This window comes from Oncorhynchus clarkii, chromosome 6 (assembly GCF_045791955.1).
Source record: "Oncorhynchus clarkii lewisi isolate Uvic-CL-2024 chromosome 6, UVic_Ocla_1.0, whole genome shotgun sequence".
Classification (NCBI taxonomy): domain Eukaryota; kingdom Metazoa; phylum Chordata; class Actinopteri; order Salmoniformes; family Salmonidae; genus Oncorhynchus; species Oncorhynchus clarkii.
In genome coordinates, this window is record NC_092152.1 from 82,658,592 (window position 1) to 82,680,213 (window position 21,622).

At 42.8% G+C, this 21,622-nt stretch overlaps 1 protein-coding gene across 1 annotated transcript in view; it reads right to left on the reverse strand.

Annotated features, from left to right (window-relative positions):
* LOC139411724 (A disintegrin and metalloproteinase with thrombospondin motifs 7-like) overlaps window positions 1-21,622 on the reverse strand; it is a 167,589-nt gene that overhangs the window by 129,626 nt on the left and 16,341 nt on the right. The window contains exons 5-7 of the mRNA XM_071158396.1: window positions 15,933-16,016; window positions 13,649-13,773; window positions 12,212-12,361 (exon numbers count right to left, since the gene is read on the reverse strand). Coding sequence (XP_071014497.1) covers window positions 12,212-12,361; window positions 13,649-13,773; window positions 15,933-16,016 — 359 coding nt within the window. The remainder of the gene's footprint in view (window positions 1-12,211; window positions 12,362-13,648; window positions 13,774-15,932; window positions 16,017-21,622) is intronic.

The following is a 21,622-nucleotide window of genomic DNA, read 5'->3' on the forward strand; positions in this document are numbered from 1 at the left end:
CAACAACAACAGACCATATTTCCAAAGCCATAGTGTCTGCCTCAACAACAACAGACCATACTTCCAAAGCCATAGTGTCTGCCTCAACAACAACACAACACTGAGGACAAAGCCATAGTGTCTGCCTCAACAACAACAGAACACTGAGGACAAAGCCATAGTGTCTGCCTCAACAACAACAGACCATATTTCTAAAGCCATAGTGTCTGCCTCAACAACAACAGACCATGTTTCCAAAGCCATAGTGTCTGCCTCAACAACAACAGAACACTGAGGACAAAGCCATAGTGTCTGCCTCAACAACAACAGACCATATTTCTAAAGCCATAGTGTCTGCCTCAACAACAACAGAACACTGAGGACAAAGCCATAGTGTCTGCCTCAACAACAACAGACCATATTTCCAAAGCCATAGTGTCTGCCTCAACAACAACAGACCATGTTTCTAAAGTCATAGTGTCTGCCTCAACAACAACAGACCATGTTTCCAAAGCCATAGTGTCTGCCTCAACAACAACAGACCATGTTTCCAAAGCCAGTGTCTGCCTCAACAACAACAGAACACTGAGGACAAAGCCATAGTGTCTGCCTCAACAACAACAGACCATATTTCCAAAGCCATAGTGTCTGCCTCAACAACAACAGACCATATTTCCAAAGCCATAGTGTCTGCCTCAACAACAACAGAACACTGAGGACAAAGCCATAGTGTCTGCCTCAACAACAACAGAACACTGAGGACAAAGCCATAGTGTCTGCCTCAACAACAACAGAACACTGAGGACAAAGCCATAGTGTCTGCCTCAACAACAACAGAACACTGAGGACAAAGCCATAGTGTCTGCCTCAACAACAACAGACCATGTTTCCAAAGCCATAGTGTCTGCCTCAACAACAACAGACCATATTTCCAAAGCCATAGTGTCTGCCTCAACAACAACAGACCATATTTCCAAAGCCATAGTGTCTGCCTCAACAACAACAGACCATGTTTCCAAAGCCATAGTGTCTGCCTCAACAACAACAGACCATGTTTCCAAAGCCATAGTGTCTGCCTCAACAACAACAGAACACTGAGGACAAAGCCATAGTGTCTGCCTCAACAACAACAGAACACTGAGGACAAAGCCATAGTGTCTGCCTCAACAACAACAGACCATGTTTCCAAAGCCATAGTGTCTGCCTCAACAACAACAGACCATATTTCCAAAGCCATAGTGTCTGCCTCAACAACAACAGAACACTGAGGACAAAGCCATAGTGTCTGCCTCAACAACAACAGACCATGTTTCCAAAGCCATAGTGTCTGCCTCAACAACAACAGACCATATTTCCAAAGCCATAGTGTCTGCCTCAACAACAACAGAACACTGAGGACAAAGCCATAGTGTCTGCCTCAACAACAACAGACCATATTTCAAAGCCATAGTGTCTGCCTCAACAACAACAGACCATATTTCCAAAGCCATAGTGTCTGCCTCAACAACAACAGACCATATTTCCAAAGCCATAGTGTCTGCCTCAACAACAACAGACCATGTTTCTAAAGCCATAGTGTCTGCCTCAACAACAACAGAACACTGAGGACAAAGCCATAGTGTCTGCCTCAACAACAACAGAACACTGAGGACAAAGCCATAGTGTCTGCCTCAACAACAACAGAACACTGAGGACAAAGCCATAGTGTCTGCCTCAACAACAACAGACCATATATCCAAAGCCATAGTGTCTGCCTCAACAACAACAGACCATATTTCCAAAGCCATAGTGTCTGCCTCAACAACAACAGAACACTGAGGATTTCCAAAGCCATAGTGTCTGCCTCAACAACAACAGACCATATTTCCAAAGCCATAGTGTCTGCCTCAACAACAACAGACCATATTTCCAAAGCCATAGTGTCTGCCTCAACAACAACAGAACACTGAGGACAAAGTCATAGTGTCTGCCTTAACAACAACAGAACACTGAGGACAAAGCCATAGTGTCTGCCTCAACAACAACAGACCATATTTCCAAAGCCATAGTGTCTGCCTCAACAACAACAGACCATATTTCCAAAGCCATAGTGTCTGCCTCAACAACAACAGACCATATTTCCAAAGCCATAGTGTCTGCCTCAACAACAACAGACCATGTTTCTAAAGCCATAGTGTCTGCCTCAACAACAACAGACCATATTTCCAAAGCCATAGTGTCTGCCTCAACAACAACAGACCATATTTCCAAAGCCATAGTGTCTGCCTCAACAACAACAGAACACTGAGGACAAAGCCATAGTGTCTGCCTCAACAACAACAGACCATATTTCCAAAGCCATAGTGTCTGCCTCAACAACAACAGAACACTGAGGACAAAGCCATAGTGTCTGCCTCAACAACAACAGAACACTGAGGACAAAGCCATAGTGTCTGCCTCAACAACAACAGACCATGTTTCCAAAGCCATAGTGTCTGCCTCAACAACAACAGACCATATTTCCAAAGCCATAGTGTCTGCCTCAACAACAACAGACCATGTTTCCAAAGCCATAGTGTCTGCCTCAACAACAACAGACCATATTTCCAAAGCCATAGTGTCTGCCTCAACAACAACAGACCATGTTTCCAAAGCCATAGTGTCTGCCTCAACAACAACAGACCATGTTTCCAAAGCCATAGTGTCTGCCTCAACAACAACAGACCATGTTTCCAAAGCCATAGTGTCTGCCTCAACAACAACAGACCATGTTTCCAAAGCCATAGTGTCTGCCTCAACAACAACAGACCATATTTCCAAAGCCATAGTGTCTGCCTCAACAACAACAGAACACTGAGGACAAAGCCATAGTGTCTGCCTCAACAACAACAGACCATGTTTCCAAAGCCATAGTGTCTGCCTCAACAACAACAGACCATATTTCCAAAGCCATAGTGTCTGCCTCAACAACAACAGAACACTGAGGACAAAGCCATAGTGTCTGCCTCAACAACAACAGACCATATTTCTAAAGCCATAGTGTCTGCCTCAACAACAACAGACCATATTTCCAAAGCCATAGTGTCTGCCTCAACAACAACAGACCATATTTCCAAAGCCATAGTGTCTGCCTCAACAACAACAGACCATGTTTCTAAAGCCATAGTGTCTGCCTCAACAACAACAGAACACTGAGGACAAAGCCATAGTGTCTGCCTCAACAACAACAGAACACTGAGGACAAAGCCATAGTGTCTGCCTCAACAACAACAGAACACTGAGGACAAAGCCATAGTGTCTGCCTCAACAACAACAGACCATATATCCAAAGCCATAGTGTCTGCCTCAACAACAACAGACCATATTTCCAAAGCCATAGTGTCTGCCTCAACAACAACAGAACACTGAGGACAAAGCCATAGTGTCTGCCTCAACAACAACAGACCATATTTCCAAAGCCATAGTGTCTGCCTCAACAACAACAGACCATATTTCCAAAGCCATAGTGTCTGCCTCAACAACAACAGAACACTGAGGACAAAGCCATAGTGTCTGCCTTAACAACAACAGAACACTGAGGACAAAGCCATAGTGTCTGCCTCAACAACAACAGACATATTTCCAAAGCCATAGTGTCTGCCTCAACAACAACAGACCATATTTCCAAAGCCATAGTGTCTGCCTCAACAACAACAGACCATATTTCCAAAGCCATAGTGTCTGCCTCAACAACAACAGACCATGTTTCTAAAGCCATAGTGTCTGCCTCAACAACAACAGACCATATTTCCAAAGCCATAGTGTCTGCCTCAACAACAACAGACCATATTTCCAAAGCCATAGTGTCTGCCTCAACAACAACAACAGAACACTGAGGACAAAGCCATAGTGTCTGCCTCAACAACAACAGACCATATTTCCAAAGCCATAGTGTCTGCCTCAACAACAACAGAACACTGAGGACAAAGCCATAGTGTCTACCTCAACAACAACAGAACACTGAGGACAAAGCCATAGTGTCTGCCTCAACAACAACAGACCATGTTTCCAAAGCCATAGTGTCTGCCTCAACAACAACATACCATATTTCCAAAGCCATAGTGTCTGCCTCAACAACAACAGACCATGTTTCCAAAGCCATAGTGTCTGCCTCAACAACAACAGACCATATTTCCAAAGCCATAGTGTCTGCCTCAACAACAACAGACCATGTTTCCAAAGCCATAGTGTCTGCCTCAACAACAACAGACCATGTTTCCAAAGCCATAGTGTCTGCCTCAACAACAACAGACCATGTTTCCAAAGCCATAGTGTCTGCCTCAACAACAACAGACCATATTTCCAAAGCCATAGTGTCTGCCTCAACAACAACAGACCATATTTCCAAAGCCATAGTGTCTGCCTCAACAACAACAGAACACTGAGGACAAAGCCATAGTGTCTGCCTCAACAACAACAGAACACTGAGGACAAAGCCATAGTGTCTGCCTCAACAACAACAGAACACTGAGGACAAAGAACATCATTAATAGGTTCTAAAGGGGTGGAGGGACCAGAGCAATGTCCCATGGTATCACATTCCACAGCTCCTCTTTCATTCAGGTGTGCATTGAATATTTATCAAATACTTAACATGTTGCATTCCCTCTGCCACACATTATAACTAAGCAACACAAGGGTGGGATGGGCGGTACATAAATCCAACACCTGCCTGTTATTATTATTTAATTAGGATATGTTCTCCATGGGTGTTTGTGTACAATGTATCCGAATTGCAGGTGTCTGGGAACAATGCATTGTCATTACTGAGGGTATTTGGGGACAATGTATTTGTATAGCTGTGTTTGTCAGCAGGGTATTTATAAGGCTAGACCTAAAACATGAAAGAACCACCTATTTTTGTTCATCACATCACACAATGGAGATGAAACACCATGCGGATTACTCTACGGCTGCGTTTAGACAGGCAGCCCAAATCTGATATTTTTTTCACTAATTGGTCATTTGACCAATCAGATCAGCTCTGACAAAGATCTGATGTAAATAGATCTGATGTGATTGGTCAAAGACCAACTAGTGGGAAAAATATCAGAAGTGGGCTGCCTGTGCGACGCCTGTGTAACACGAATCAATTTGGACAATTTCTGTTGCAGCAAGTTGCAAGCTGTGACATCTCAAGCGACCTTGCTGATACACAAAGGCAAAGCAATTCAAACAGAACATGCAATCCTTTCATACATCACAGAATTTTTCATAAATTATTTGTTTATCCAAATGTTTGGTAATTGTAACAGCATTGATATAGACAAAATTCTGGCTGTAAAATGTAGCTAGCCAAAATGTTGTCTATTTACCAACCATGCTAGCTAGCTAACCAAGATAGCGACGAGCTAAGCTAGCTAGTGCAGTTCTTGTTGTACAATTTCATTTGAAACTGGACAGGGAAAAGTATGAGTTCACTTATAAAATTACATTTATTAGGCATCCTGAGTGGCGCAGCGGTCTAAGACACTGCATCGTGGTGCTTGAGGCGTCATTACAGACCCAGGTTCGATCCAAGGCTGTATCACAGCTGGCCATGACCGGGAGACCCATGAGGCGGCGCACAATTGGACTAGCATCGTCCTGGTTAGGGGAGGGTTTGGCTGGCCGGGATGTCTTTGTCCCATTGCGCTCTAGCGACTCTGTGGCGGGCTGGGCGCCTGCAAGCTGACTTCGGTTGCCAGGTGTACAGTGTTTCCTCCGACACATTGGTGCGGCTGGCTTCCGGGTTAAGCAAGCATTGTGTAAAGAAGCAGTGCAGCTTAGCAGGGTTGTGTTTCGGAGGACCATTGGCTCTCGACCTTCGCTGCTCCCGAGTCTGTACTACCAATAGGATATCACGAAAAAGGGGTAAAAGTTAAAAAAATGAATACAAAATAAAGATGACAACTGGAACGGAACGATATGACGAGTCATGTAAACTTGTTTCTGCTTACTGACTGGACATTGTATCCAGTCAGTTTCTATCTCGTGATGATTCAATGCAACTATGTTGCAGGCAGTTTGAGGGCGACAGGTGGACATTAATTGCATCCAGGTTGCTTCGTATGACATCAGTGTTAGTGTGAAGAACTCAATATCTGAGTAGGTTGGCGCATGTGGTTTACTGTACGTGTGAAGAACAATATCGTAGTGTGATGTTGTCAACAAAGAAGATCAAAAGGTGTTGGATAACTGTAATTGGTAGCAGAGAGACATGAGATATCAGACAGAAGCTTTAAAGCTTTGTTTGGGCCACCTGGGTCTGTTTTTCCTCTTTGCAATCTTCCAAAAGAGAAGCCATTTTTGGTGTAGACTACTCTTCACTACCCACTGAGCACACCACCTCACTTCAACCTGGATAATTGGTTAAAATTTGGTGTGAGACGTTGGATAAATGAGATTCACTCACTCAAAAAATACAGCTAAAATGTTGTTGAATTTCCAATGTGTTATCACTATTCTATCAACCATCTAAAAGCACAACCAATTACAATGGAAAAGTTGTCACCCAAATGTCTATCCCTGCGCTTCAACCACTTAAAAGGACAGCAAAGCTCAAATGGAAATACAATGTCAGATATGTTATTTATTTATTTATACAACAGATTGCGTTATCAAAACTAAATGCATGCTATTCAATCGATCGCTGCCCGCACCTGCTCGACCGTCCAGCATCACTACTCTGGACGGCTCTGACTTAGAATATGTGGACAACTACAAATACCTGGGTGTCTGGTTAGACTGAAAACTCTCCTTCCAGACTCACATTAAGCATCTCTAATCCAAAATTAAATCTAGAATTGGCTTCCTATATCGCAACAAAGCATCCTTCACTCATGCTGCCAAACATACCCTCGTTAAACTGACCATCCTACCGATCCTCGACTTCGGTGATGTCATCTATAAAATAGCATCCAACACTCTACTCAACAAACTGGATGCAGTCTATCACAGTGCCATCCGTTTTGTCACCAAAGCCCCATACACTACCCACCATTGCGACTTGTACGCTCTCGTTGGCTGGCCCTCGCTTCATACTCGTCGCCAAACCCTCTGGCTACAGGTTATCTACAAATCTCTGCTAGGTAAAGCCCCGCCTTATCTCAGCTAACTGGTCACCATAGCAGCACCCACTCGTAGCACTCGCTCCAGCAGGTATATCTCACTGGTCACCCCCAAAGCCAATTTCTCCCTTGGTCGTCTTTCCTTCCAGTTCTCTGCTGCCCATGACTGGAACGAATGACAAAAATCTCTGAACCTGGAGACTCACATCTCCCTCACTAGCTTTAAGCACCAGCTGTCAGAGCAGCTTACAGATCACTGCACCTGTACATAGCCCATCTGTAAACAGCCCATCTACCTACCTCATCCCCATACTGGTATTTATTTATTTTGCTCCTTTGCACCCCAGTATCTCTACCTGCATTTCATCTTCTGCCGATCTACCATTCCAGTGTTTAATTGCTATATTGTAATTACTTCGCCACCATGGCCTATTTATTTCCTTAACTTACCTCCTTTGCACTCACTGTATATAGACTTTTTGTTTTATTTTGTTCTACTGTATTATTGACTATGTTTTGTTTATTCCATGTGTAACTCTGTGTTGTTGTATGTGTTGAATTGCTACGCTTTATCTTGGCCAGGTCGCAGTTGCAAATGAAAACGTGTTCTCAACTAGCCTACCTGGTTAAATAAAGGTGTTCTCAACTAGCCTACCTGGTTAAATAAAGGTGAAAAAATAAATAAAAATTAAATCACTGTGCTTCATCTAATAGTAGAACCAAATGACCTGGATTACAGTTGAGATTACATTAAAAAGTATTACATTAAAAAGTGATCAATACTGTTGGAGATTCTGGTCAGATTATTACAGGAATTGTGAAGATTTCCACCTGACCTGCGATGACCTATTCATGCTATCTTGAACTTACACACTTTATATGATTACATAGGTGTCACACTCTGACCATGATTTGCATTGTTTGTTTCTATGTTTTGTTTGGTCAGGGTGTGACATGAGTGGGCATTCTATGTTGTATGTCTAGTTTGTCTATTTCTATGTGTTTTGGCCTGATATGGTTCTCAATCAGTGGCAGGTGTTTGTCGTTGTCTCTCATTGGGAACCATATTTAGGTAGCCTGTTTTGTATTGTGGTTGGTGAGTTATTGTCTATGTGATGTTGCATGTTAGCACTCAGTTTCTATTTTTTTTTTGCTTGTTTGCTTGCTTGTTTGCTTGCTTGCTTGTTTGCTTGCTTGTTTGTTGTACTTTGTGTTTTTCTGTCTTATCATGCATTCACGCTGCGCTTTGGTCTCCTCAATACAATGATCGTGACAATAGGAAGACATTTCTATAGTTGCAGTAACCTCACAATGTGGCCATGGATGTGTTACTAATTTTAAGGTTGATTGTTACATTAGGTTGTAACGCAAGGCCATTTTACAAAAGTAATATTGAATTGTGTTTGGTTGACAAGGCATCAAAATATTAACATTTAAAGAAGATGAATCTGCTGCAGGGGTAGTTCCATCTGAGCCACTGGCTTAATCACATTCTTTAACTGAGTTGAAGACGTGAATCCAACATATAATTTGAACTTGTTGACAAGTTAATAGGATTGTTATTGTATTTCAAAAGTGATATTGACTCGTTTGGCTGTCAACAAAACCAAATATCAACATTGGAAGGAGATGCATCTTCTGCTTGGATAGTTCCATATGTGCCAGTGACTTAGTCTGGCTTGAACTCCAGTTTGTCTACAAATTATTAATTGATATGTAGGATTCGAATCTCCATCTTGACTGAAAATCTAAGTTAAAGAATAGGACTGAATCAAACCAAACTTGAAAAAATTTGAACTGATTTAGCTTTTTGATTTTTTTAACTTGGATAGCCAGACTAAGTCAGTTGCAAAGATGGAACTAAACAAGCGGACAATGAAACCCCTTCAAATGTTGATATTTGGTTGCGTTAACAACCAAACAACTCAATATCACTAAATATAATTCCATTTTAAACCAACCAGAGCGTGAAATCCTAGTCCTATGTATTGTCGATGTTTAGTTGAATTCTGGGTTCAATTAAAAAAAAATAGCTGTTGATGACTTTGCAAATGCTATTTTGGTCTCAATAGAATCATTGAAGATATGAGTGATAAAGTATGGTCACATTTAATTTACTGTTGAACTAATTCCATAGAGTAGGTTTGATAGCAACAGTAAATCTATTTAGTTTTTAAGTGGAGATTTCAACAATCATTCCCAGGATAGCGCATTGGTAATAGTCAGTGACAATTATCCTAGCTAAACTGGGCTTGGTTAAAACCCTGGATTAGAATCCAAAGGGTAGCTTGTAGCTAGATCAATTCTCCAGTAGGAGGTGCTGCACAGCCTGTTTTTTTCTTTTCTTCTGATAGCAGAAATAAAATTGAAGAGCTGACGTTGTTTTAGAAAAGGTACACATTCAATATATTTATATGTTTGAATATGTTGAAATTTGGTTACCACGATAACATAATCCTGTGGTTGAAATTTCAACCTCTATACAAATTGGCGTTGATTACTTTTTTCACATCCAATATATTTTTCACGTAGATTCCACATTACAATAAGTTGACAAATTACGTTGAAAAAACATTGATTCAACCAGTTTGTGCCCAGTGGGTACTCATCACTGGAAACAACTTTGAATTGGAAAGGAAAACAACAGGTATTCAATGACGTGTAAGACATCACAAACTTTTACAGATGCACAATCTGTCGGGCTGTATCACCGCCTGGTACGGCAACTGCACCGCCCTCCTCTTCAGAGGGTAGTGCGGTCTGCAAAACGCATCACCGGGGGCAAACTACCTGCCCTCCAGGACACCTACACCACCCGATGTCACAAGCAGGCCGAAAAGATCATCAAGAACAACAACCATCCGAGCCACTGCCTGTTCACCCCGCTATCATCCAGAAGGCGAGGTCAGTACAGGTGCATCAAATCTGGGGCCGAGAGACTGAAAAACAGCTTCTATTTCAAGGCCACTGTTAAACAGCCATCACTAACATAGAGAGGCTGCTGCCAACATACAGACCCAAATCACTGGCCACTTTAATAAATGGATTTAACAAAAGGTATCACTATTCACTTTAAATAACACCACTTTAATAATGTTTACATATCCTACATTACTCATCTCATATATACTGTATTTCATACCATCTATTTCAACTTGCCTATGCCACACGGCCATCACTCATCCATTTATATATATTTACATATTCGTATTCCATCCTTTTACACTTGTGTGTATTAGGTAGTTGTTGTGAATTTGATAGATTACTTGTTAGATATTACTGCATGGTCGGAACTAGAAGCACAAGCATTTCGTTTTTTTGGTAGCCAAACATGACGCAGAAAACGGACCGATTTCTCCTGCACAAATCATCTTTCAGGAAAAACTGAACATTTGCTATCTAACTGAGAGTCTCATTGAAAACATCCGAAGTTCTTCAAAGGTAAATGATTTTATTTGAATGGTTTTCTGGTTTTTGTGAAAATGTTGCCTGCTGAATGCTAACGCTAAATGCTAACGCTAGCTATCAATAGCTATCAATGCTGTTACACAAATGCTTGTTTTGCTATGGTTGAGAAGCATATTTTTGAAAATCTGAGATGAGTGTTGTTAACAAAAGGCTAAGCTTGAGAGCTAGCATATTTATTTCATTTAATTTGCGATTTTCATGAATAGTTAACGTTGCGTTATGGTAATGGGCTTGAGGCTGTAGTCACGATCCCGGATCCGGGATGGCTCGACGCAAGAAGTTAACATTCAATCAATAATCACAGAGGAGATGGCAAATCAAACACATCCAACCAAGTGACACATCCAACCAAGTGACACATCAAACCATGTGACACATCCAACCATGTGACATACCATGTGACAAGACCATGTGACAAGACCATGGAGAATAAGAGTACCTCCTCCCAGCTGCCCACTGCACTGAAGCTAGGAAACACTGTCACCACCGATAAATCCGCAATGATTGGGAATTCAATAAGCATTTTTCTATGGCTGGCCATGCTTTCCACCTGGCTACCCCAACAGCCTTGCACTCCTCACTGCAACTTGCCCAAGCCTCCCCATTTCTCCTTCACCCAAATCCAGATAGCTGATGTTCTGAAAGAGCTGCAAAATCTGGACCCCTACAAATCAGCAGGGCTAGACAATCTGGACCCTCTCTTCCTAAAATGATCCTCCGAAATTGTTGCAACCCCTTTTACTAGCCTGTTCAACCTCTCTTTTGTATTGTCTGAGATCCCCAAAGATTGGAAAGCTGCCGCTGTCATCCCCCTCTTCAAAGGGGGAGACACTCTAGACCCAAACTGCTACAGACCTATATCTATCCTACTCTGCCTTTCTAAGGTCTTCGAAAGCCAAGTTAACAAACAGATCACCGACCATTTCGAATCCCACCGTACCTTCTCCGCTATGCAATCTGGTTTCCAAGCTGGTCATGGGTGCACCTCTGCCACGTTCAAGGTCCTAAACGATATCATAACCGCCATCGATAAGAGACAATACTGTGCAGCTGTATTCATCGACCTGGCCAAGGATTTCGACTCTTGTCAATCACCACATTCTTATCGGCAGACTCTTGGTTTCTCAAATGACTGCCTCGCCTGGTTCACCAACTACTTCTCAGACAGAGTTCAGTGTGTCAAATCGGAGGGCCTGTTGTCCGGACCTCTGCCAGTCTCTATGGGGGTGCCACAGGGTTCAATCCTCGGGCCAACTATTTTCTCTGTATACATCAATGATGTCGCTCTTGCTGCTGGTGACTCTCTGATCCACCTCCACGCAGATGACACCATTCTGTATACTTCTGGCCATTCTTTGGACACTGTGTTAACTACCCTCCAGACGAGAATCAATGCCATACAACTCTCCTTCCGTGGCCTCCAACTACTCTTAAATGCAAGCAAAACTAAATGCATGCTCTTCAACCGATCGCTGCCCGCACCTACCCACCCGTCTAGCATCACTACTCTGGACAGTTCTGACTTAGAATATGTGGACAACTACAAATACCTAGGTGTTTGGTTAGACTGTAAACTCTCCTTCCAGGCTCACAATAAGCATCTCCAATCCAAAATGAAATCTAGAATCAGCTTCCTATTTCGCAACAAAGCATCCTTCACTCATGCTGCCAAACATACCCACATGCGATGCACTTACTTGTGCCCGAGCTCGTGGGTGACGGTGAAGGCCAGCGGCAGGCCCGTGTCCTCACTGATGCTGCAGCTGCGGTGGGGCTGACACATTCCTGCCACATGAGACAGGCCCAGGGTCTCACAGGGCTTATTGATGGCCGTACAGATGTCCTTTCTGAGGAGAGGAGGGAGAGGAAAAGGGAGGAGAGAAGGAGAGGGGAGGAGGGAGGGAGAGAAGACGAGAGGATGAGGGAAGGAGATGGAAAAGGAGGAAAGAGGGAGAGAAGGAGAGGACAGAGGGAGAGAAGGACTGAGACATTGTAATAAGGAGCACAACAATGACCTTTAACATCATCACTTCCTATTCTTGACATGTGTTTAATGTGCTGAATCTATCAAGACCATGACCGGTGGGATGAGTCTCTGTGGAAAAGCTACTTAAATTAAAACAATTGCAGAAAAGTACAACTCAGGAGCTCCAACTACCTTCTGAAACAGGTCCAGGGAATGTCACCAAATCTCTGGAAATATCCTTGTTGTTGTGGCGCTGCTCAAATTAAAGTTCTGGTGGAGCCTCTAATTGCACTCGTTTGTCAAACAAAAGAGTCGTAGTTTAATGAGTGTCTTTGAGTGGAAAGCGGTCTCATCAAAGAGATGGAGCGAGGGAGGAAAAAAAGGTCTACTCAATTAAGAAGGGAAAATACAATTCGTTTCTGGTGGTAAACTACAGCGAATAACAGTCAGGCCATCAATGGGAGGGGAAGGTAGGCAAAGGATCTCAAGGCTGTTTTGTTCCAGTATGGTGTTCTACATGTAATGTCTCACATTCATTCCGTTCATCGTTTTAAAAGGACTGTCCTCCATGACTGAATGGTGAGGAGAAATACATTTTGGGCGTTTCGAGATAAATAAAATAGGACAAATGCTTACGAGGAGGATCACTTCCTTCAGATTCGAGGACGGCACCGAAAGGTACTACTATTCACAAAGCACAAGTAAAGAGAGGAAAGTATACTGAACAAAAAATATAAATGCAACATGTAAAGTGTTGGCCCTGTGTTTCATGAGCTGAAATAAAATATCTCAGAAATGTTCCATGCACACAAAAAGCTTATTTATCTAAAATGTTTGGGCACAAATTTGTTTACATCCTTGTCAATGAGAATTTCTCCTTTGCCAAGATAATCTATCCACCTGACAGGTGTGGCGTATCAAGAAGATGATTAAACAGCATGACCATTACACAGGTGCACCTTGTGCTGGGGACAATAAAAAGCCACTCAAATATGCAGTTTTGTCACACAACAAAATGCCACAGATGTCAATTGACTGATTTTCTTATGAACTGTAACTCAGTAAAATCTTTGAAATAGTTGCATATTGCCTTTTATATTTTTGTTCAGTATACATCCTCTCTTCAATAGACCGCAAATGGAATTCAGCCTTGGTGGGAGTGGATTACCTGGTGAGAAGGACGGCCACGTCGTGATGGACCGCATGCTCTTCTCCCTTCACGTTAAGCCGTTTCTGCCACTTACAGAAGCTGCTCAGGCTGTTGTCAGCGTGGTGTGTGATCTTCAGGTCTTCCTGCCAACCACAGGGATGTCATCGTTACGTAAGACAATGAAACATCAGATACCTTCATGAACAGGGGTGAGGTTTCCCAAAGCTGTGTTGCTTATGGCATCTGATGTCATAATGACATAATTTCCTGTTTGTAAACTGGTTCTCTGGTTGTGAGACCTTTATCTGGTCGTTGTAGAGCAGTAGTCAAGTAAACACAGGTTACACACCTTTTGTGGGAAAAAGCATTGAAAGAATAGGAAGCATTACAACCAGAGAGTTTTCCCACCAATTTTGTTTTACCCCTACATCACTGCTTTATAGGCATTTAAAAGATGTTGCTGTGTCTACTAGACAGCCATTCTAGAAAGTAATACAATTGGCCATATTATCATAGCTTTGAGCTATTAGCTCTTGATGAAGAGTTAGATTCACCTTCAGGAGTCAAAACTGCATTCAAGGTTCAAATGTGCACTTTCAAGCATGATTATGACAACCCATTAAGAACCATATTATGGCCAACCACAGACTTTACTCTGCAGGGATGTAAACATCGACAGTCTAGGAGTCTACCCATAGGACAAGTGAGCCTAAACGATATGGTTGTGTGTCAACGTATAGACACTACAGTGTCAGTGGAATATGTGAAAAAAGGAAAAACCTGTTTTCTTTTAATAAGTTCAAAAAAAATGTTTTTAGCAAAGTCAGTGCAAACGAACGTGTTTCGGCGACAGGCTTAGTCAGCTTTAGACAAAGGCTTTCCGAAATGCCTCCGTTTGCTCTGACCTCTGACCTGCTAAATAAATACATTACAAATTAAAAGAAAACAGGTTCTTCCTTTTTTCAAATGTATGCCTTTTGAAATCGGCACCCAAATACTTTTTTCTACTACAAACTTTTGAGTTGATCAGGCCAATTCCTCTTTCAAAATATAGACATGAAACAGAGACCTCTAGACCAGTTCCAGACGATTTGGTTAGGGAATGGTTAGGAAACTTACCCTACATGCCCTTTCTCAGACTACATCATTCCCATTAGCCAGTAGCCACGACTTCAGAGAGATTTGTTTCAGCACTAGCTACACATTACACTTCCTAACACATTGTGGGAAGGGTGTAGGGGCCTATACTTCCTACACTGGGAGCCAGTGGTGTTCTGATGTAAAATGCTGTTTGAAGGATGTATCTGAAGAACTGGCTGTGATGATGACAAGGCTGAAGGATGTAACTGAGGCCTTGGCTATGATGATGACGACAAGGCTGGAGGGGAAAGAGGATAGAGACAGTAGTCAGATGGGGCTAGCGCTATCCATCTCTCACTCTCTCGCTCTCGCTTGCCTTCTCTCGCTAATGAGCTTCTCTGTTATCACCCCTCCACCAACAAAGTAAATCTCTAGAATGTTGCAGTGCAATAGACAATCCTTTCCCCCAAGACTAGGATATTATGGCACAACATTACAAAGATGGACAGTGAAATAGACACTGCTTCACAGTTGAATAAACAGAAAGGCAGGTAGCAATGTACTGGCTCTCGCTCTCGTTCTCTATTTCTCCATTTCTCGCTCCCCCGTCTCAATCTCTCTCATACGGAGTCGGTCATCGCCTGCAGTCAGAACTTCCTCAGATCATTACACAAACTAATAATATTATTTTATTGTTTACGGAAAATTACATTGGAACTAGTTTAGACCAATTACCAAGAGCATAACTGCTTAGTTTCAAGCGACAATGCATGATCATACACTAGTTTTAACAAGAGTGGAATCTCGACGCCATCAAAAGAAACGTAACTTTGCGACATCTTTACAATGTGCGTCACATATTCCATTTCCTCGTATGACACTGGGACTCAAGCCACTTGAATCTGTTATTGCAGCCTACTGGTGTTAGGATTTGTGATCAATTCATAATTAGCTATTTTTGTGTTACCTTTTTTGTTGTTGTGTTTTATATGGCTAAAATCGAATTAAAATATCTTGTTGTGGTCAGTCTGACAGTTTTGTTTTAGGATAAGATTAATGGTCATTGTCATTAAAGATCTGGCAGTCATTTTATGCCACAAATGAACCCTATGTAAGTCTTTCAACACTGATTCAGTAAATGTGTCTTTAAAACGGAGCTCCATTGACAGTGGTTTGCTAATGGTGTTTTGTAACGTGCAGGCCTGAGCTGTGGTTCTCTTACCTCTTCCTTCTCCAGCAGGATCAGACGAACCACTACGATGTTGATAGGGTTTCCAATGCTGGCATCATGAAACAACCCCGACACCTGAAACAGAATGGACATGATTTAGACTCAGTGGGTTGGGCCAAAAACTTGTCCTTCTCAACAAATAGGCAATCCAGGACCATTATGTTGTATTGTCTTTCACTGAGACCACGTGTGGTATACAGTTCATATGAGGTATATCACAATAATTATAAATAAAGGACTGTCTTGTCTACTGAGGAATGTTTCCTACTACACTGGCAAGGCAAAGCAGACAGTGATGATTAGTTATACATGAGTCTGTCTGGAAAATCCCTTCAGAAACACAAATGAACGATTGATAACTTTGGTCAACTTTCTGTTCCCTGCCTCCTGGGTGGCGCAGTGGTTAAGGGCGCTGTACTGCAGCGCTAGCTGTGCCACCAGAGACTCTGGGTTCGCGCCGAGGCTCTGTCGTAACCGACCAGGAGGTCTGTGGGGCGACGCACAATTGGCCCAGCGTCGTCCGGGTTAGGGAGGGTTTGGCCGGTAGGGATATCCTTGTCTCATCGCAAACCAGCGACTCCTGTGGATGCATGACTTTCAACCTTCGTCTCTCCCGAGCCCGTACGAGTGTTGTAGCGATGAGACAAGATAGTAGCTACTAACAATTGGATACCACGAAATTGGGGAGAAAAAAGGGGGTAATTTTTTTAAAGATTTAAAAATAAAAAATAAACTTTCTGTTCCCTGCTCCAAAGCAACAATGTGATGCAGAAAACAACATCCACGGGTCTCACTTCTGCAGATTACAGTATTAACATGCTCCATCTTTCCAGTTGAGGTTTAGGAGACAGATGGCCAGGTTATCTGAACTACACAATTACCTGGTTCAGGAGGGTATAATACTTATTTTCCTTTAGGTATTTGGAAAAGCTCTATACACACACACACACTCCTTCCCTCCCTCTCCTCATTCCTTTCATCCATCCCTTGCTCCCTCTTATCTCCCAAGCTGTTGTAGTGAATTAAGGGTTCCTTTGATTCTCTGGTAAGAACAAACAACCACTGCAGTAGCAGCAGCAGCTTTCACCCGGGCTGATTAGCAACATCTTGGAGGCAGCCGCCCACACACACACACCTCAGTTTTCAGGTCACATTGTAATACACACACACACGCTGGCTTTATGCTTCTAGTCCTACATTAAGTAGGGGCTCAGGAGGCTCACTGAACGGGTGCTAGGGTGCCTGGTTAAATAGAAAGTGAGAGCTCATTTTCACTAAGAACTATTTCCCTTCTCCAGGAGGAGGGAGGCATACGGCATCAGACTAATAATGTGTTTGAGCCAAGTGCTGGGTAATACATTTAGACTGGTTTAATCAGCCCCAACTCTTCCAGGGTTACTTATACGTTAAGACTGGTTTAATCAGCCCCAACTCTTCCAGGGTTACTTATACGTTAAGACTGGTTTAATCAGCTCCAACTCTTTCAGGGTTACTTATACATTAAGACTGGTTTAATCAGCTCCAACTCTTCCAGGGTTACTTATACATTAAGACTGGTTTAATCAGCCCCAACTCTTCCAGGGTTACTTATACATTAAGACTGGTTTAAATCAGCCCCAACTCTTCCAGGGTTACTTATACGTTAAGACTGGTTTAATCAGCTCCAACTCTTCCAGGGTTACTTATACATTTAGACTGGTTTAATCAGCCCCAACTCTTCCAGGGTTACTTATACATTAAGACTGGTTTAATCAGCCCCAACTCTTCCAGGGTTACTTATACATTAAGACTGGTTTAAATCAGCCCCAACTCTTCCAGGGTTACTTATACATTAAGACTGGTTTAATCAGCCCCAACTCTTCCAGGGTTACTTATACATTAAGACTGATTTAAATCAGCCCCAACTCTTCCAGGGTTACTTATACATTAAGACTGGTTTAATCAGCCCCAACTCTTTCAGGGTTACTTATACATTAAGACTGGTTTAATCAGCCCCAACTCTTCCAGGGTTACTTATACATTAAGACTGGTTTAATCAGCCCTAACTCTTTCAGGGTTACTAATACGTTAAGACTGGTTTAATCAGCCCCAACTCTTCCAGGGTTACTTATACATTAAGACTGGTTTAATCAGCCCCAACTCTTCCAGGGTTACTTATACATTAAGACTGGTTTAATCAGCTCCAACTCTTCCAGGGTTACTTATACATTAAGACTGGTTTAATCAGCTCCAACTCTTCCAGGGTTACTTATACATTAAGACTGGTTTAATCAGCCCTAACTTCTTTCAGGGTTACTTAGTCCTCGTTATGTTTAGAAGTCAAGGACCCAATGCTGACACCTTTCCTGTTCTGACTTGGAGTGTGATAAAATAGCGGACCTATCTGACGGAAAGAAGCAGACGTTCAAAATAGACGCGTTAAGGACGGCTTGTCTTGAAGTAATCCATCTAATGAATTGTGTGGATAATTTTGAAGCTGTTGGTAGACAACCACTTGTAGCTGTCAAAGCTAGACCTATCCAATAAGGCGGTGTGAAGTCTCACACTGCAGCATAGGAACTGATGAACCTTGAACAAGCACCACACATTGTAATGACATAGACATAAAGCAGGGCTAGCCAACCCTTTTCCTGGAGAACTACCCTCCTGTAGGTTTTCACTCCAACTCTGTTCCTGGAGAGCTACCCTCCTGTAGGTTTTCACTCCAACCCTGTTCCTGGAGAGCTACCCTCCTGTAGGTTTTCACTCCAACCCTATTCCTGGAGAGCTACCCTCCTGTAGGTTTTCACTCCAACCCTGTTCCTGGAGAGCTACCCTCCTGTAGGTTTTCACTCCAACCCTGTTCCTGGAGAGCTACCCTCCTGTAGGTTTTCACTCCAACCCTGTTCATGGACAGCTACCCTCCTGTAGGTTTTCACTCCAACCCTGTTCCTGGATAGCTACCCTCCTGTAGGTTTTAACTCCAACCCTGTTCCTGGAGAGCTACCCTCCTGTAGGTTTTCACTCCAACCCTGTTCCTGGAGAGCTACCCTCCTGTAGGTTTTCACTCCAACCCTGTTCCTGGAGAGCTACCCTCCTGTAGGTTTTCACTCCAACCCTGTTCCTGGAGAGCTACCCTCCTGTAGGTTTTCACTCCAACCCTGTTCCTGGAGAGCTACCCTCCTGTAGGTTTTCACTTCAACCGCAGCTGTAACTAACCGGATTCAGCTAATCAACCAGGTAATTATTAGAATCAGGTGCAGTAGATTAGGGTTGGAGTGAAAAGCTACAGGACAGTAGCTCTCCAGGAACAGCCCTAAAATAAAGCAGTGTATAACACCTTAGTATGTCCTTTGCAACATAGATGTGTGCTCTATACAAAGGTGTTTAATGTGTTTGGATGTGTTCTGATCTGTTCACAACAACACTGAGTAATATTTACCTTCTCCATTGAGTCATCATTGGTCAGAGTGATGCATTGTGGTCATGGACCAAAGCTTTTGGATTTCACGCTTGAGAAAATGAGTCATTACCAATATTTACAGTGGTGGTCAAACGTATCAAATTATAGGCCTACTTCGTCTGATTTAGGACCAAAATTTGGTCCAGTGAAATTTACAAAGCCACACCAAACCGTAACCTTATGTGGGTATTGAATAATATTGGGACTTTTGAGCTGAGCTGATATTATGAACTGAGTTTCAGGGATTTGAAAAAATTCCCCTGACATTGGTCAAATCGGGATCCCCTCCGTGGAAACAATATGAACGTACATTTTTTTAAAATGTTTACTTTGACTTTGTGTGAACGTTTTTTCAAAAATGATCCTGACATTGGTCACATTGGAATCCATGACCGTCTCTTGTTGGTGTCAAACCAACTTCTAACTCTGCAGGCAGGGCTTCGTCATAGTGACATTGCAGACAGCATATCACCAGCACAATGTATGAAGAGACTCTTTCATCATAAATGCTATTTGTCCCCGAGTCCCAGTACTTGCTCCACTGCCGAAGGCAGGAAAGCCTTCAGTATAAAAGAGATGAAACGCATAGCTGAACAAATAGCACTGCACTGGAACTCAAATAGGCATTGTGCCTGCTGCCATGTACCCGACTGAAACAACTGGTCTATCATACTAGGTACGGTCCAAACTGTTCCCAACATGAAAGGCGTTTTGAAGTGAAACTGCACACCGCCAATGTATCTGTCGTTGTAATGCCGAGAATAAAAAGACCAGTAGTTTAGATCACCATCGAGACACATTGCTCTCTCACTAGCTGCATTTCCTTTCACCCAAAACACTATTATCATTTTGGGAATATTTACATACTCTGTCATCCTGCATGTCAATGTAGTTTGAGGACAGCATCCCACAGAAGACAGACGGACAGTATCACGTGAGAGCTGTCGAAATACCATCTTTCTTCACCCTTTTCATGAGTTTCAACATGGCCGTCCTCACACTAGTCTAGTCAACACACTTAGACAATGGAAAGCTCCTGCATCTCCCGAGGAAGATGATGACATCTCTGTTTGTTTTGCTTCAGGGCAATTCCATGGTAACAGAATTAGGAAACTCAGATTTTTCACTTTAAAATGTACAGTCGTGGACAAAAGTTTTGAGAATGACACAAATATTAATTTCCACAAAGTCTGCTGCTTCAGTGTCTTTAGATATTTTTGTCAGATGTTACTATGGAATACTGAAGTGTAATTACAAGCATTTCATAAGTGTCAAAGGCTTTTATTGACAATTACATGAGTCAATATTTGCAGTGTTGACCCTTCTTTTTCAAGACCTCTGCAATCCGCCCTGGCATGCTGTCAATTAACTTCTGAGCCACATCCTGACTGATGGCAGCCCATTCTTACATAATCAATGCTTGGAGTTTGTCAGAATTTGTGGGTTTTTGTTTGTCCACCCGCCACTTGAGGATTGACCACAAGTTCTCAATGGGATTAAGGTCTGGGGAGTTTCCTGGCCATGGACCCAAAATATCGGTTTTGCTCCCCGAGCCACTTAGTTATCACTTTTGCCTTATGGCAAGGTGCTCCATCATGCTGGAAAAGGCATTGTTCGTCACCAAACTGTTCCTGGATGTTTGGGAGAAGTTGCTCTCGGAGGATGTGTTGGTACCATTCTTTATTCATGGCTGTGTTCTTAGGCAAAATTGTGAGTGAGCCCACTCCCTTGGCTGAGAAGCAACCCCACACATGAATGATCTCAGGATGCTTTACTGTTGGCATGACACAGGACTGATGATAGCGCTCACCTTGTCTTCTCCGGACAAGCTTTTTTCCGGATGCCCCAAACAATCGGAAAGGGGATTCATCAGAGAAGATTACTTTACCCCAGTCCTCAGCAGTCCAATCCCTGTTCCCTTTGCAGAATATCAGTCTGTCCCTGATGTTTTTCCTGGAGAGAAGTGGCTTCTTTGCTGCCCTTCTTGACACCAGGCCATCCTCCTAAAGTCTTCCCCTCACTGTGCGTGCAGATGCACTCACACCTGCCTGCTGCCATTCTTGAGCAAGCTCTGTACTGGTGGTGCCCCGATCCCGCAGTTGAATCAACTTTAGGAGACGGTCCTTGTGCTTGTTGAATTTTCTTGGGCGCACTGAAGCCTTCTTCACAACATTTGAACCGCTCTAATTGATGTTCTTGATGATCCGATAAATGGTTGATTGCAATCTTACTGGCAGCA